General features: G+C 36.2%; 1 protein-coding gene across 1 annotated transcript in view; it reads right to left on the reverse strand.

The window, feature by feature from the left end:
- Window positions 1–8,021: 8,021 nt before the first annotated feature.
- The window catches only part of SMC2 (structural maintenance of chromosomes 2), a 50,809-nt gene continuing 41,653 nt past the window's right edge, over window positions 8,022–17,177 (reverse strand). The window contains exons 19-22 of the mRNA XM_023753227.1: window positions 16,924–17,040; window positions 14,797–14,957; window positions 10,788–10,935; window positions 8,022–9,808 (exon numbers count right to left, since the gene is read on the reverse strand). Coding sequence (XP_023608995.1) covers window positions 9,650–9,808; window positions 10,788–10,935; window positions 14,797–14,957; window positions 16,924–17,040 — 585 coding nt within the window. The 3' untranslated portion in view covers window positions 8,022–9,649. The remainder of the gene's footprint in view (window positions 9,809–10,787; window positions 10,936–14,796; window positions 14,958–16,923; window positions 17,041–17,177) is intronic.

Below are 17,177 nucleotides of genomic sequence, written 5' to 3' on the forward strand. Positions count from 1 at the left end.
AGTATAGTCACCATGCTGTACATTACATCCTCTTGACTTTTTTTCTAACTGGAAGTTTGGACCTTCTGACCCCGTTCACCCATCCCCCACTCCTCCTCTCTGACAACCCTCAGTCTGCTCTCCTGTAACTATGAGCTCAGAGTTTTTTGTCTTGTTGGTTTATCTATTTTAGATTGAATGTATAAGTGAGATCATACAGTATTTATTTTTTATATTTCACTTAGCATATTGCTCCCAACATCCACCCATGTTGTCATAAATTGCAAGATTTTCTTCTTTTAATGGCTGAAAAATATTCCATTGTATATATTCCACATCTTCTTTATCCAATTGTCTATTGATGGACACTGAGGTTGTTTTCATATCTTGGCTGTTTTCATGTAAATAATGCTGCATTGAACATGGGGGTGCATATATTTTTGAGTTTAGTGTTTTCATTTCTTCAAACAAATACGCAGAAATGAAACTGCTGGATCATATGGTAGTTCTATTTTTAATTTTTTGAGGGAACTCCAAATTATGTTTTCCATAGTGGAAAACCAATATATAACCCCACTAATAGTACACAAGGGTTCTCTTTTCTCCACATCCTCCAGTTTTATTTGATTCCATTTACCCACTCTATATGCCAGGCATAGAAATATTCTCAGTTCTCCAACACTCAGTGTTCTTTCTATTTAATATCCATGTACATTTAATATACAATGCATTTACATTTAAAATGACAGTTATGGAAATCGTTCCATGCTTTATGCATGTCCTTCCCTCTTTTCTGGAATGGCATTTATTGCCTTTGCTGCCAGTAAGGGTTCATTCCCTTCCTACTCTTGCAGAGAAGTAATCAGAGCCTTCCTGCCTTCAGCTATGTTTTACAAACAAACCTCAGGGATTTGGTTACAGGTGCCATAATGAGCCTTCTGCAAAAACATCTGCCACAAGTTATATTATCTTTGGCATTCTTACAGGACTTTAGAAATTAAAAATTAGACCCAAAGTGAGAGAGCTATTCCACTACTTTTCCTTAGATCCAAACTAACCAAGTTCTGAAGCTGTCCCCTTCCAGGGAGGGGGAGGAACTTCACACAAAGCACAGAGGAACAGGTGAGAGATACCAGTCAGAATGTGCCACTGAAGGAACCTGGCCTTTGCCAGAGAATGACGACCCTCTATCCAAATCATGCAAAAGTAGCTTCAGTATGCTCTATTGTGGTCCTTTTCAAACTGCAGTTGGAGCATCTCTGGGGAGGAATCAGGATACATTCTCAGGAGTCATAATGTCTTCTAGATACTTTGAATTTTGTGCTTTTATTTTGGTAACATTAAAAAGTAAGACCAGCATATTTGGGGTTCATTTCAGCAACTTGCCTCTTAAACCCTGCATAGTTTATACTTGTATAACAATCCCTTTAGTATGAAGTAGCTGTATTTTAATGCATTGTGCCATGAAACAGGTGTTAATATGCACACGGTGTGTTATGAAGACTGACACTATGCCGTGCTGTACAAAGTTTTAGAGCGGGGAAGTGAGGAATGAGGGGGCAAATGAGTCATTCCCTGGTTCACATGGACATGCTAAACTCCAATGAGCCTGCTCTGCTGCACTGATAGTCTCACTCCAAACAATTTTATTCCACTCTCTACTGGCATAATTAGATAAGTGTTATTAAGCAAAACATTGTTTTGTAGTTGTTTGTACTTTGTATTTTCTATTTTAACATTTTATTGGAATGGAAGGCAAAAGTTCATTTTGAAGTTTATGTTATACATATTAGAGTCAATCTTGTGTGGAAAGCATGTTTCTTTTAAATAGTTTTTATGTTGTTAAATGTTTTAGAAACAACTGAAGTTGAAAGATTATCAGCGTTGGGATTAGGCACATTCAAATTCTGATTCTGTTGCACCTTAACTGAGGGAGGAAATTGCTTTCTCTGAGCCTGTGTTTTCTCATCCAGGAGAGTAACAGCTCCTTTGTTAAAATCAGGGAAGAGAGAGAACTGTCAAGTCATGTATGCTTGTTCTCTTTTTATCTCAGTCCACATTTTGTGGCCAGTATTTTTCAGTAGAACCCACCAGGGAATAGCAAGGGCCGCAGATGAGCAGCTCAGTGCACCTCTGGTCCATTTAGGCCTGATGGGAATTATGTGAGAGAGGAAGTGGAAGATGTGGCTTAGGGTATTGGAATTATTTATAAAAGTAAATTACTCATGTTCTCTCTAGTCCCCAAAAGCAGAGGTAATCAGGATGTGTTTAACACCTGCTTCCTTATGCTGAGCTGGAAGCAATCTCAGGGTAGAAAACTTAAAATTTTTTTTCCTTCAAATTAACATCTGCCTTGAATTTTTAATCCTAAGAAATAGGCAATACAGCAAAGTTCTATATCTAAATTACTAAGGGACTTACATGATTTTTTTTCCAATTAGTTTACTTTCAATATCATTTTGTATTGGTTTCAGGTGTACAGAATAGTGGTTAGACAATCATATACTTTACCAAGTGTTCCCCTCGATAGTACCCAGCTGGCACCATAGTCACTGAAATATTATTGACTGTATTCCCTATGCTGTCCTTTACATCCCCGTGACTGTTCTGTAACTGCCAATTTGTGTTTCTTAATCCCTTCACCTTTCACCCAGTCCCTCAACTCTGCCCCTACAGCAACCACCAGTCTGCTCTCTGTGTCTGAGTTTGTTTCAATTTTGTTCGTTTATCTTGTCCTTTAGATTCCACATATAAGTGAAATATGGTATGTCTTTCTCTGACTTAGTTTATTGAGTACAAGACCCTCTAGATCCATCCATTCTGTCCCAAATGGTAAGACTTCATTTTTTTTATGGTTGAGCAATACTCCATTGTGTAAATGTACCACTAATCTATTGATGGGTACTTGGGATTGCCTCCATGTCTTGGCTATTGTAAATGACACTGCAATGAACATAGGAGTGCGTATATTTTTTCAAATTAGTGTTGTAGGTTTCTTCAGATACATAACCCAGAAGTGGAATTGCTGGGTTATAGGCAGTTCTTTTTAATTTTTTGAGGAACCTCCATACTGTTTACTGCTGTGGCTATATCAATCTGCATTCCCATCAACAGTGCACAGGGTTCCCTTTTCTCCACATCCTCACCAACACTCGTTTGCTGATTTATTGATGGTAGTCATTTTGACAGATGTGAGGTGATGTCTCATTATCATTTTAATTTGCATTTCTTTGATGATTAGTGACACAGAACACACACACACACACACACCCACCCACCCTGGGAATAAATTTAACCAGGGAGGTAAAAGACCTGTACTCAAAAAATAAGATACTAAAGAAACTGAAGATACAAATAAATGGAAGGATATGCCATCTCATTGATAGGAAGAATTAATAACACTAAAATGTCCATACTACCCTCAAAGCAATCTGTAAATTGAACACAATTTGTATCAAAATACCACTGGTGTATTTCACAGAACTAGAACAAATAATTCAAAAAAAATTATGGAGCCACAAATAATCTGAATAGCTTCTGCAATTTTGAGAAGGAACAAAGTTGGAGGTTTCACACTACCTGATATCCAACTATACAAGGCTGTAGTAATCAAAACAGCATAGTACTGACATAAAAAGACATACATATAGATCAATGGAACAGAATAGAGAGCCCAGACGAAACCCACATCTGTCAATTAACCTTAGACAAAGGAAATAAGAGCATACAAGGGAGTAAAATTTTGTCTTTGATTAAAGTTGAAAGATGTGAAATCAAAACCTGAACTTTAGAGCACAAGTATAGACAATTTACATAATTTTCATGCCTATAAAAATAAAATAGGAAGTACTGGATAGAATTTAGATAATAGGACATCGATTGCTTTAATTCTTTGGAGGAAAAATCTCCAGCATGAGGTCTTTGCTTTTAAATTTTTACTGAGAGACTTTTACTACCACGGGTATAAGACAAAATCCTAATAGTGACTTTTCAGGTCAAACATTCTCCTTCTAGTCAGTTTGCTAATCTAGTGTGGTACATGAACTAAATACCATGGTCTGTTCCATGTTTAATTTTTATGATCCTGCTCATTTATTAAGCAAAAAATCTTTGAGATGAAGGGATTGATAGGCTATGGTATGGGCTCTAAAAAGACACACTCAGCTGTTTATTAGAACTAAGACACATGTTCAGTTACTACTGTTATGGAATACTTGGTGCCTTATGCAAAGGGGTGGACACAGAAGGACCGAAGAGGTGGTGATTTTTGAGTAGATCCTTAAAGGATGGGCACACTGTTGCTAGGAATGGAATAGAGTGACTTTCGCATTGACTGTAGAGACAAAGCTGTGTTCAGAGTGGCCACTGTTGCAAACTGAGTGGAATATAGGTTCCATAGAGGCAGTTAGTTTAAGATAGAATGGGACTCCACAAAGTGGGAGATTGGAGGGCTTAGAATGCCATTCTGTTTGAACAGGTAGTAATGTGTACTAGGTCCAATACACAGAATGGAGCAAGAATGAGCTTCAAGTTCAAGAGAACTTTAGAAAATGCTTAGTGGCCATCAAGTAACAAAGCTCATCTTATAAACCACAAAAAAAAGATTGTCTTGTAAGGATATGTAAAGCCTCAATTCGTTGAAGAAAACACTGGTCCTTAACTGGAGGCAAGAAAAGGACAGCTTCTTACCATTCTGAAGTTTAAGGATTAGTTGCCATACTGTCTCACCAGATTGGCATAAAATGATTCACTAGCACAGTGATGGCGAAGCTATGACACGCGTGTCAGAGGTGACACACGAACTCATTTTTTTGGTTGATTTTTCTTTGTTAAATGGCATTTAAATATATAGAATAAATATCAAAAATATAAGTCTTTGTTTTACTATTGTTGCAAATATCAAAAAATTTCTATATGTGACACGGCACCAGAATTAAGTTAGGGTTTTTCAAAATGCTGACACGCCGAGCTCAAAAGGTTCGCCATCACTGCACTAGCATGAGCCTTAGAACTAAACTGCAACCTTTTTCTCTACAATGTATTTAAATCTCTCTCTCCTTGCTCCCACCCATGCATGATCAGGGTCTATGCAAGGCATAATGGGAATGCTATCTCGGCTCCATGCACAAACCCAAGAGTGTACCTAACTCGGAGCTTGCTATAATGGCTAAGAGTACGGGCTCTTCAGCCAGTCTGAGTTTAAATCCTGCCCAAGTGCCCACTGCCCCAGCCACTTCCTAGTTTCCCATCCAGAGTTGAGAATGAGTAGTTGAGAATATATGGCATTAGATAATTTAATATTCTTTCTTGATACTAAGAACAAAATGAGTCAATAGCTTCTTAAAAGTTAGTTGCAATGTGGAATTTGAACCATACCAATAAAGTTCTCATACTCTAACATTAAAACCCATTGGTCTTCACTATACTTATAATGGCTATTTCACCCAGGCAGGATTTTCTAGCATTGCACATTGGAGGGTGGAAAATACCATTCACCAGGTGATGCAGATCTTCAAAATGTTAACACATTTCATAATACAATATTTAAAAACCCCGTTACTATTACTACCAGTTATGAGAAAAGTTTTTTTTTTTAAACTGTTTTTATTAGAGAGAATGAGAGAGGGAGAGATAGAAACATGGAGAGAGAAACATCAACAGCTATCACTGCCTCCTGCACACCCCCTGCTGGGGATCGAGCACACAACCTGGGCATGTGCCCTGACCAAAAGTCAAACCTGCAACCTCCTGGTGCATGGGCTGATGCTCAACCACTGAGCCACACCGCCAGGGCAAGAAGTCTTTTAAGTATGAGAAGATGTCAAGTTCACAATGATGAATACAAGCTTGCCAAAATTCTAATTTACACTTGAAAGCACAATTTTCTTACTTGCAACAAATATGTCAGGTTCTTATGGCAGACTGACTTTGTTCAGTTTTGAGAAATGTCTACCAAATACCATAGACTTAATAACCATATTTGTCTTAGTCTTATGTTCAAGTAAAAATGGTATTCCGTGGGGAAAAATAAAGAAGTGGATACTTCAGACCCCAAGTGACATAATTGCATTTTTGCAAAATACACATCATGATTTGGTATGCAGAAGTACTTATGCATAATTCCCATTTTGTCATTCCAATTATTAAAGCCATGTACTCAGCAGGTTGATATAAAAAATAATTTGTACAGTTCCATCAGACACTCTGAAGTGAAACTGCCATTCAAAAGCATTCGGATACACGACCATGAAAATGGCACAGTTCTACCAGCAGTTTGTGCTTGATGCCTTTACATGTGTCTGAAGGGTCAGTGTTTATTTCTCTGTGTAAATATCTGTCAGTACCATCTGTTGAAAACAACTTGAAAATGGCTTATCTTTTATAGATGATGTTAGATTCAATTTGCTAATATTTTCAGAATTTTTGTTTGCGGACTACAGCCCTATAATTTTGTTTTGCAACGTCTTTGTCAAGTTTTTGTATTAGAGTAACACTGGTCTCACAAAACAAGTTGGAGGTAGTCCCTCTCCATCTGTTTTCTATAAGACTTTGTGTAACACTGATGTTATTTCTTCCTTGAATGGTAAAATTTACAAGTAAAACCATATAATATTGGAGTTCTCTTTGTGGGAAGATAATTTTCAACTGCATTAACAGATGTGAGGCTATTCAGGTTTTCTATATCCTTGTGCCAGTTTTGGTGAGTTTTATTTTTCTAATAGTTTTTCAATCTTGTCCAAATTATTGAATTTATTGGCATAAAAAATGGTCATGATTTTGTATCCTTTAGGTAAGGATCCATAGTGGCAACTCTAATTTCATTCCTGATACTAGTGATTCTAATCTCTCTGGTTTACTTGGTCAAATTAGAAATATTCCAATTTTGTTGCTCTTTTGAGAACTAGATGTTGGTTTCATTGATTTTTTTTTTTCCTCCACTGTTTTTGTTTTACATGTTGCTGATTTCTACCCTTTATTTTATTTCCATCTATTTAATTTGGGTTTACTTTGTTCTTACCTTAAAGATATAGCTTAAAGTAGAACCTTAGACCACTGAACTTGTACCTCATTGTTTTCTAAGAGAAGCATTTAAATCTATCATTTTCTTTCTAATTTTTTAAAAATTAAAATGATATACCCTGACCATAACAAAATTAAACAATCAGTTAAGAAAAACTACCTGGAAAACCCCCATTGTAATTGAAAGTTAAATACACTCCAAAAAATTAAAAACATTTCCCAATTCATTACCCTGGAACCAAATAAAGGCCGTAAGAAAAAAAAAAAGCCTATAGACCAATGCCACTCATGAAAACATAAGTGTCATGACCAAATTATTAGCAAATTGAATCCAGCAATACATAAAAAGAACTAGACAATAGGAGCAAGTGGGGGTTATTCCAAGGACACAAGACTGGTTTAATAGTAAAGAAATTAAGCAACCTAATTCGTAATAGTAACGGGCTATAAAGAAGTTACATGATAAAAAAGAAATAAAGCTGCCCTGACTGAAGCTGACATGACTGTGGGAACCCCACAACATTGGAAGAGGGATTCTCAAGTCTGTTCTTTTGCATTTGTTGTTAGTGTACTTGAAATGCTAAAACTAAAAAACTGTCTTCAAACGTTTGAGATTCTTCCTCTAGATAATTCACATGTTGTACATCCTGCTCATGTAGGTACCTTTTAAATGTATTATGTACAAACACAAATGTTTAAGCTGTCAGGCAGTAGTACCTCATAGATTCTGGAAACCAACTGCCAGCATTTGTATCTTGGCTCTGCCACTGAACTGTGTTATCACTGTGGGCAAGTTTAACTTCTCTGCTCAATTCAGTTTCCTCAATTATATAATCCTGACATCAACAGTACTGACTCCACTGGGTCATTAATGGATTAAAAATGAAAATATGTGCATGTGAGAATAGTGTCTAATGTATAGATAGAGCTCAATAAATATTAGTTACTCATATTATTGCGAATGTATGAAATAATGTCCCCATCCCACTTAATGTCCTCCCTCTAATCAAAGAATAACAACATTATTTAATGTTTGAAGATTTTCATCAAAGAGCAAATGACAAAAATTAGGAAAGCAAACAAATAGATAATTTGTAGCAAAGGAAAGAAAATTAGTACACATGGCAACAATACTCACCCCACGGGTTATTTACACAATACTAGTTAAATAACAATGAAGTGCCATTTTATAACTAGTAATTTATAAGTACTAAAATTAACAGCCTTGCTGACTAGGCTGTGGCCAACAGGTATACTATATTGTGACAGTGTAAACTGTTTTGGCAAATATTTGCAATGCATTTGAGAGAAAATAAAAATTTTCTTATGTCTGTTCTATGTGATATTGGGCTTCCTGTAACTCAGCATTTACTAGTACTCCCCTAGCCTCCCACAGTAGTCAGGACTAATTCCAGATTCAATCCTTTTCAAGGTATCCCATAATATCAGTTACCTGGGTGCTATCGGACATCCTCACATATGTATAAAAATGAAGAATGAAAAATATTAAACACATGGCCAAGAAGTATGAGCATATATTAGGGAAAGGAAAAACAAAGGAATTAGAACTGAAATATGAAGGGATGTGGGATCAAAATAATATACCCAAGATCAGATGAGATCATGTCAGAGCTCTCAAGATTCAGAGTTTGGAGACACTGATAATATACCTATAGACACTAACAACTATTCTTAGGTTGTTTGTCAGCACAATCTTTTGAACTGGAGAGTAGAAGACACTAAGAAACAATCAAATTTTGAGTTCTTTTGGTTAAACAGATGGATCTAATTTACTTACAAATATCTTAGACTGAAGAAAAAGGTAAATTTTATTTGGTCTGTTGGCTTCTACATTCACATCCACCAATAGATTGTTATTGATTAGATTATGAAAAGGCTGACAGAAGTATTGGGAGACTTCAGATAAACTTGCACCAGAGAACAGCAAGCAACATACCTTTCTCCTAAACTCCTACGGAAATATTTATAAAGATTTTTTAAAAATGTACGCATGTACAGATCAATTACTGAGCCTCTAGAAACATGATATTCAAACATCACAAAATGGGAAATAGGTCTTGATTTCTGTCATTTGAGTCTGAATCGGGGATCTAGCATTGTGTTCTCAAGGAACTAACCACAAATAGCTCAGAATGTGCCTAACACCTTGCTCTGTGTTCCCGTTGTTGGTCCAGCTCCTTGCTTTTTAATTCTTCCTCACCTAATGACTTTATTAGCAATAGAAAATACATTAATATTATCTTAGGAATTAAACTAAAAGCTGATTATCAGCTATATTTATCCCATAATCTAATTTTACCTGTTTCTTTGTATTTTTGCTTTTACAAATGGAATTTCCCACCAAACAGGTATCTCAGGCTTTCTTCTCTACAAGACTTGTGTAAGAAAAATAATTGATGACATGCATAAAATCACAATCACAGTAATTGGACCATAGTTAAACTAATTAAGAAAAGAGAAATCATGTTCATTTATAAGTGATTATATAAGGGAAGAGAAAATATGGATCAAGTAATAAAAAACATTAAATCTTTATATAAACAAACAAGATAAATCCCAGGTTCTTAGTCTGTTTAAAAAGCAGGTCAAGGTGAAGAAGTAAATTCATACTTTAAACTTCCACATGTGATCACTTGGGTCCTTTTGCCTTGGCCTTGGTTTCCTTTGGGACCTTTCCATTCTGACACTGAGTAAATCTGGCTACTGTAGAAACACCATCCACAAACTTGGTTTTGAAAAGGACGTTTGCATTGTTGAACATACCTTCCTTTAGGGACACCACAATGAACTAAAGGGAATAGAAAAAAGCATAAAAGATACTTTTTATTATATTCTTATTCTTAAAGAAGTTCACTTTTTAAAACTAATGAGGTTAAATAATTATTTGGAGATATTTTGATTCTTTAAACTCACACCCTCAAATGCAGGTAGCAACTAGTTATAATATTAGACATCTAAGCTTATTCTAGCTTTTCATATTCGTTTTAAGAGTCTCTTAATTTTACCTTGATGGCTTCATTATCCAGGTTTACATTTCCTGCTGCTTGACAGCTTGTTGGTCTTCTGTAGCTGACAACTATTTTGTTGTTAGCTCTAAATGCCCTAGTGAAATATTTTAATACTACCAAGGTCTGAAGTTCCTACAGCATTTCCACGAGCTCAAATGGAACATTTATATTTGTATGATTAATAGGTACCAATTCACTGTTGTCTGCAAATAACTGCCATAATAAATAGTCTATGGTAACTATGGTAAGTGAAGACCCGAGTTGTATAATGCATGATCTATAAACCATATTTGGCAGCTGCAGTTCAACACAAACAAACAGTTCTTAACTTAAAGGGGCTGCCTCTACTGTCTAGCCAGGAGAAATAGAGTACCCTACCAAGTGCCACATGATGTTCTGATACCTAGGCATACATCTCTGAAACATGTTTGTTCTGACTGCACCTCTGGCAGCTATCTAGAAAAATTACATTTAAACCTAAATTAATTTCTAACTAGGAAAATATTAGATTCTCCTTCATGCTACAACAATTGTAATGTCTGGCTTTTTCTTTAATAGGAGACCAAACTCAACTCTTTCATTCTAAACCCATCTGAATATTGATAAATATGTAAAGAAATATACAATGCTTTAATATTCCTCAATCTTAAATCTTATTAATGGTGACCACTACTAAAGAATAGTTTTAGAAAAACAAATACTAATACTCAGACTTTCTTTATCTTTTTTAAAAATGAAGACATTCTGTCTGGTTCTTACCTGAGAATGTGTGAAATGAGTACGCAGCATCTGCCCAATGTTCTGGGTGTGAGAAAGATCCAGGGCTGCATCGACCTCATCCAGGATGTAAATTGGAGCAGGTTTGAAGAGGAGCATGGACAATATTAATGACAAAGCCACCAATGACCTAAGAAAAGTGTACAGAAAGCTGTCAAAACTTGATTTTTACCACTTTTTACCAAAGAACTGAAGCAAATCTGCTATGCTCTTATTATGATGCCAGAAGCCAGTTCCAGCATGTCATAATTGCAAGAGTTTCATCGAAAGGTTGATGAAACTTGGGAACTCAACAAGGGCTGAGTCACATATGTTGTCACCTGTTGGGAGTGGCTAAAGGCATTTCCCCAAACCTGAAAAGCAGCGGTTCTCAACCTGTGGGTTGCAACCCCTTTGGGGGTCGCACGACCCTTTCACAGGGGTTGCCTAAGACCATCAGAAAACACATATATAATTACATATTGTTTTTGTGATTAATCACTATGCTTTAATTATGTTCAATTTGTAACGAGATTGGGGGTCACCACAATATGAGGAACTGTATTAAAGGGTCACGGCATTAGGAAGGTTGAGAACCACTGCAAAAGGAATGACTGCTTGCTGCCAGACACCTCAGGGCATCTTAATCTACATGTTACTGCCTCCTACTGGCCAAACACCTGAACAGCCGTAGGCAAATTCTTCCAATCTGACAATGGACTCTGTAAATGAAACCTGACCCTTTGATGTGTATAGCTCTGCCTCGCCTCAGGACAATTTGTGTTAATAAAAAGCATGGGGTCCTGAGAGGAGGAAATCTTAGTTTCTTTAGCTAGGCTCCTCTGACCCCCAAATGCCTTTCAAAGTTATGGTTCATCTCTGGACTCTTTTATTAAGTTACACACAGCCCTTCTCCAGATTGCTGAACCCTTCTAGATGCTGGAACAAGAACCCTGGCATTATGAAAAGTACAGATTTTAGCTAAAAGATAGTCACAGAAAAAAAGAACCTTAAGTTTCAAACTTCAACACTTATATCAAAATGTCTTTCATTTTAAGCCTTTCATTTTTTCCTTTCCCCAGTGAGTTTTATTTTTAGAACAGGTTTACTGGTATATTCTTCTTTCCAAATAATTAGGATATCATATTTGGCACCTATCTTTAAGAAAACATAATAAGTGTTAATAGTTTATTTCCTTCCACAATTGCATTAGATGCCTAGGTGGCAGATGAGTGAGGGCTATATACACTTGTTAAGTAACAGCTACTGTCTTGGTAATAGTGTAACTAGCTTAGGTGCCCTCTTTCAAACTTTTACTGTGTATGCATACATGTGCACACACAAACTCTATCCATTTTTTTATTGGCACTATTTGAGTACGCTGAATAGATTATGGCCCATTACGCTAAGTACTTCACAGTGCCAGAGGTTTAAGCAATCCTTATGGGATGGTTAATTCTGTCAACTTTATTGAATCACAGGATGCCCAGATGTCTGGCTAAACATCATTTCTGGATGAAATTAGCATTTGAATGGGAACTCAGTAAAGCAGTCTGCCCACCACAATGTGGGTGGACAGTAGTCAGTCTGCTGAAGGCCTGAATAGTAAAAAGGTAGAGGAAAGAATTCTTCCCTCCCTGCTGATTACTTGAGTTGGGACATGAATATTTCTGCCCTGGCTGTTCCTGGTTCTCAGGTCTTCACGCTCAGACTGAAATACCACTGGCTTTCTTGGGTCTCTAGTTTGCAAACAGCAAACGGTGGGACTTCTCAGCCTCCACAATAAAATGAGCCAATTCCTTGTAATAAATCTCTCTCTCTCTCTATATATATATATATATATTTTTTTTTTTCTTCTATTTAAAATTTGTTGTGACACCCACTCTTAGATTCTGTAGCTCTTTTAAAGTCCTCTTCTAGCTAACCATTCCCTTTAACTGGTAGCTATTTTCATTCTAATCTGATATAAAGAACTGTAATAATTTGTATTTTAATACAAAATATAATTATTCAACCTTAGAAAATTACAAGAGAATGTGTAACACACTTTTTCTATAATATCAAATATCTCCTATATGCAGCACTAAAATGAATTGTCACTTTAATGCTTACTGTATTCCAATAGATATTAAGAAACAAGTGGGGAAAATGTGCACAAGCAGAGGGGGTCTAGGAGGTGAAATCAAAATGTCTAGCAAAGAAAATGAATGAATGGTACAATAAAAAACAAGTAACAGAGTGAAATGTGCCTCTATGGCAGGTAGCTGAGGTCATTCTAACAACCTAAAATTATTTTCCGTTTGCTTCCTCTGTGCCAAATGTTTAAGGCACTGAGTTTTAGAAAAACAAAAAACCCACACCAGGAGTTAAACTACTTTGCTGAATAGTGGTATTGTTACAAATAATTTTATTCTCATCTTAATTATGGAAATAATTTTTAGGTCCCAATAACAAAATAAACATGCATTTTATATTTTCCTCAAAATATTTTCTAGGACTTTGGCAAAAACAGATGACTAGGATCTAAACCAGGGGTCCTCAAACTACGGCCGGCGGGCCACATGCAAATACAAATATTGTATTTGTTCCCGTTTTGGTTTTTTACTTCAAAATAAGATAGGTACAGTGTGCATAGGAATTTGTTCATAGTTTTTTTTTAAACTATAGTCCGGCCCTCCAACGGTCTGAGGGACAGTGAACTGGCCCCCTGTTTAAAAAGTTTGAGGACTCCTGATCTAAACTGTGGAATTCAATTTTGGTTGACAGGCAATAGAAAAAAATTACGAATTTTATTAATGAAAAATAGGGCTTGCTATTTTAATAAAAACGACAAAGGATTTCATAAGGAAATTAACAGGTATTAGTATTTTCCATGTACATAAGATGGCATTATGGGGCATGTGAGAATAATTCAAGGACTATGGACTATACCTCTTGCGGGAGAAATATTAATAACCAACCATCTTCAATTATGTAAACATTCAATCACAATTTTGTCTTAGGAAGTTTTAATTACTTGGTTCTGTGTAGGTAAGGAGTCAGGCCATATGACCGTATCAATTTCTCCTGGTACTGACTGTCTGAATCACCAAGAAAGGCTGGGAGAAACTTCCCTGAACCCCATTCTTTTATGGAGGTCTCACTTTCTATTGGGTACCATTTTCCTTTCACCTCAGAACATCCTTAACCTGTACAGTTCTACTGGGATCAAATCCTTACGTTTCCATTTCTCTCATCACATTCTTTGTCATTTTTGGAAATGGTTAATGTAACTATTTACCTTTCTAATCTGCTAGTTTTATCACCTATCATTACTAGGTCTGTTTCCACTGATTTTTTCTCTAGGGTATGAATCACATTTTTTCTTAATATCTGTCTAGTAATTTTTATTAGATGCTGCACACTGTTCAGAGTCTCAGTTTTGTTGTCTTTCTTTAAAGAGTGTTGGACCTTGTTCTGAGAACCAATTAAGTTACATGCAGATCAGCTTTATTCTTCAAGGCCTGCAATGAACTTTGGTAAGGTGCATCTATAGTAGCCTTCACTTCAGGGATAATACAGACTTAATTCTAATCCTTGTTTCCTGAATTTAGTGAGACTACTGGGCTTTGTGTGGATTTCTCTCACTGCATCTGCATTCCAGAAATTGCTCCAGGAAAGCTGGGGTAAAGGTGGGGCTTTTAAGGTGGGAAACAGCACTTTCTCTCAGGCACATATTCCGGACTACTCATTTTCTAATATCTGAAAATAATTGTTTTTCATCTATTTTATCTAGGTTTCTAATTGATTATTCTTACATTTTTCCCTACCATTTTAATTAAATGTTTTAACTAAAATGTGTAGTCCAAGCATGTCAAACTCGCAGCTGGCAGGTAGTCTGACATAATAGGCTCCTTAAATTCTATACGCAAAGAGAGTTAAATGATGCAAACTGAAATAAGTGGTAGACAATGAGATGATGGGCAATAATAAGAGTAATTAGTAATTATAATGTACCTAAGGGATTACTCACCTCTGACCACCACTAAGTTCAGTTAGGTTTTCTTTCCAAGTATTTCCTAAGGCAACCTTGAACTCCAGACCATCCAACACCGTTTGCCCCTCTGGTGGTGCAAGCATAGCATTAGCACCAGGCAAAAGAGTAGAAAAAATAGACCCAAAGTCCTTGTTCACCTGGGAAAAAAAAAGATATTAAAATACCATAGTTTCCTAAAATATCAAATACTGACAGGTGTATATGTAACCCAACAATGCATTTTGCTGTTACTCTAACTAGGGTTGGCAAATTATGGCCCTTGTGACAAATCTAGCAATGCCCATTCAATTATGTATTTTCTATGGCTGCAAGCACTAAAATAATGGAGTCTAGTAGTTGCAACAGAGACTATTTGGCTCTCACACACACAAAAAATATTATATGTCCCTTTACAGAAAGTTTATTACCTGTTCTAACTTCCAGAGGGACCTAGAGGCTATACCTCAACTCTACCCTGAAGTTTTGGTAGTTTTGTGGGCCATCATACAGGAATCCTCAGACACATGACTGTACATAATAGGAGATCCAACTTGTGGTTAGAGAAGCAAAAATAAAACAAAATTTCTTTTTGCCACAAAATGTTCTCTTATAAAACTTGTTTTCTGTTGAATGGTATGGTAAGATAGCCCTGTGGTTATCAGCTAACCTTAAAAAACCTAGGATGATCAGGGTGGCTCTAGGAGAAAGAGGCATGAAATCAAACCACCAGATCTGCTCAAAGTGTTGAATGGTTCTTTCTATGCTGCTTCTCATAGCCAACAAAGTTGAGGTGGCAAGGGGTGGGAATACCATTCGAATTCAAGAGAAAGAGGTTAAAGAAGCTGTTTGGCTTATCTTCATCATGGCACAGTAGGAGATTACAGAGATTTAGGGCCAATAGGGTACCTTATAATTGGGTAATTTTTGTGCATACACACTTAATGATTTGAGAATTCGGCCATCTGTTCTCAAAGACATGACTAATAACCTTAGAGAGTTCAGACAAATTTGAGGGTGTACACACTCACACACACTCACCCAGGTTCTCTAGGGAAATCTCCAAATTCAAATAAAGGCAAATATATTTCTCATGAGTATTTTTAGTAATAAGGAAATCTTAGACACAGCAGTGCTCCTGAATGTAGATTTACTAAGACTGCATATTTTAAGAGCAACTGTACACATGCTAAATAATAATCTACAGGGAAGTGGAAATAAATGAGAATCCTTGAAATCTTCCAAAGTTATCATAAAACAAAAATGATAACTGGGATTTTTAAAGTAAAGAGTCCAGTAAAAGAGAATATCAAACTTCCTTGTTTTCTGCCCAGTTGTTAAAGAACAAGGGTGATAGTAGTTAGGCATAAAAGGCAGTTTTAACTTGGGTACTAATTTAGAAAAAAAAAATCCCAGTTTTTCTACCTTTTGGCTTTATGACCTTTGTAGGCTATTTCATCTTTGTAAGCTTTGCTTTCTTCATGTATTAAGTAGGGATAATAACTGCCAAAGTTATGGAATTGTTTTAAGATAATTCATTTAAAATTAACAGTTACTTTTTAATACGTGTTACCTAATACTTATTAATTTGTAAGTGGTAAGGAATGTGCAAATCTTACCATGGAAACATTCTTAGAGCTAACATTTGACCTCCGAGTTTGGGCAAGAAGAACAAGGGAGGGTAGAATTGAAGGAGCCCAGAAAGAGCTTTCCAACAATCAGATTCCCCATGAGAAAATAATACTGCTCCAATCTCGAGCAGAGGGTGAGCGGGCAGTATCTGAGGTTCCTTCCAAATATAAGAGCCTGTGATCTCATGGGAAGGAAATAGGACAAATAGTGTCCCCTTTAACAGGGTAATAAAGAATTAGGAATTATTATAACCTAGGAACCAGATAAGTAGACTAAGAGAGAATGATGGGATGACACACACTTACCTTTGCAAATTGGTAGTCAAGTCCTTTAGGACAAAATGACTGAGGTCTATGAGGTTTTAATTTAGTATGAGCGATACCTCCTCCAAACACAAACCAGCCATTTCCAATTCAACTTAGAGTATAACCTATTGCCAGTATTCTTCATCTTTGCCTCACACAGAATAAATGATACTAGTTTGGGTTCAAATACCTTTTGCCAAGCAATGTTCAGGGCTTGGTTTTTCTTCTGGTCAAGGTCTTCTATAGTTGCAAGTATTTTGGATTTGTCATTTTCTACAATTCTCTTCTTCTTCATCAAGTCATTATACTAATAAGATAGAAAAAAAAACATACTTTTTGGAAAAACAAAATTTTCTATTTCTATTCTAGAATTCAGTCAGGAATAAAGAGCTTTCATTATTTTGTATAGATTATATTATGTACACTCTTATTTACCAAAAAGAT

Source organism: Myotis lucifugus, unplaced genomic scaffold (genome assembly GCF_000147115.1).
Source record: "Myotis lucifugus unplaced genomic scaffold, Myoluc2.0 scaffold_43, whole genome shotgun sequence".
NCBI classification, from domain to species: domain Eukaryota; kingdom Metazoa; phylum Chordata; class Mammalia; order Chiroptera; family Vespertilionidae; genus Myotis; species Myotis lucifugus.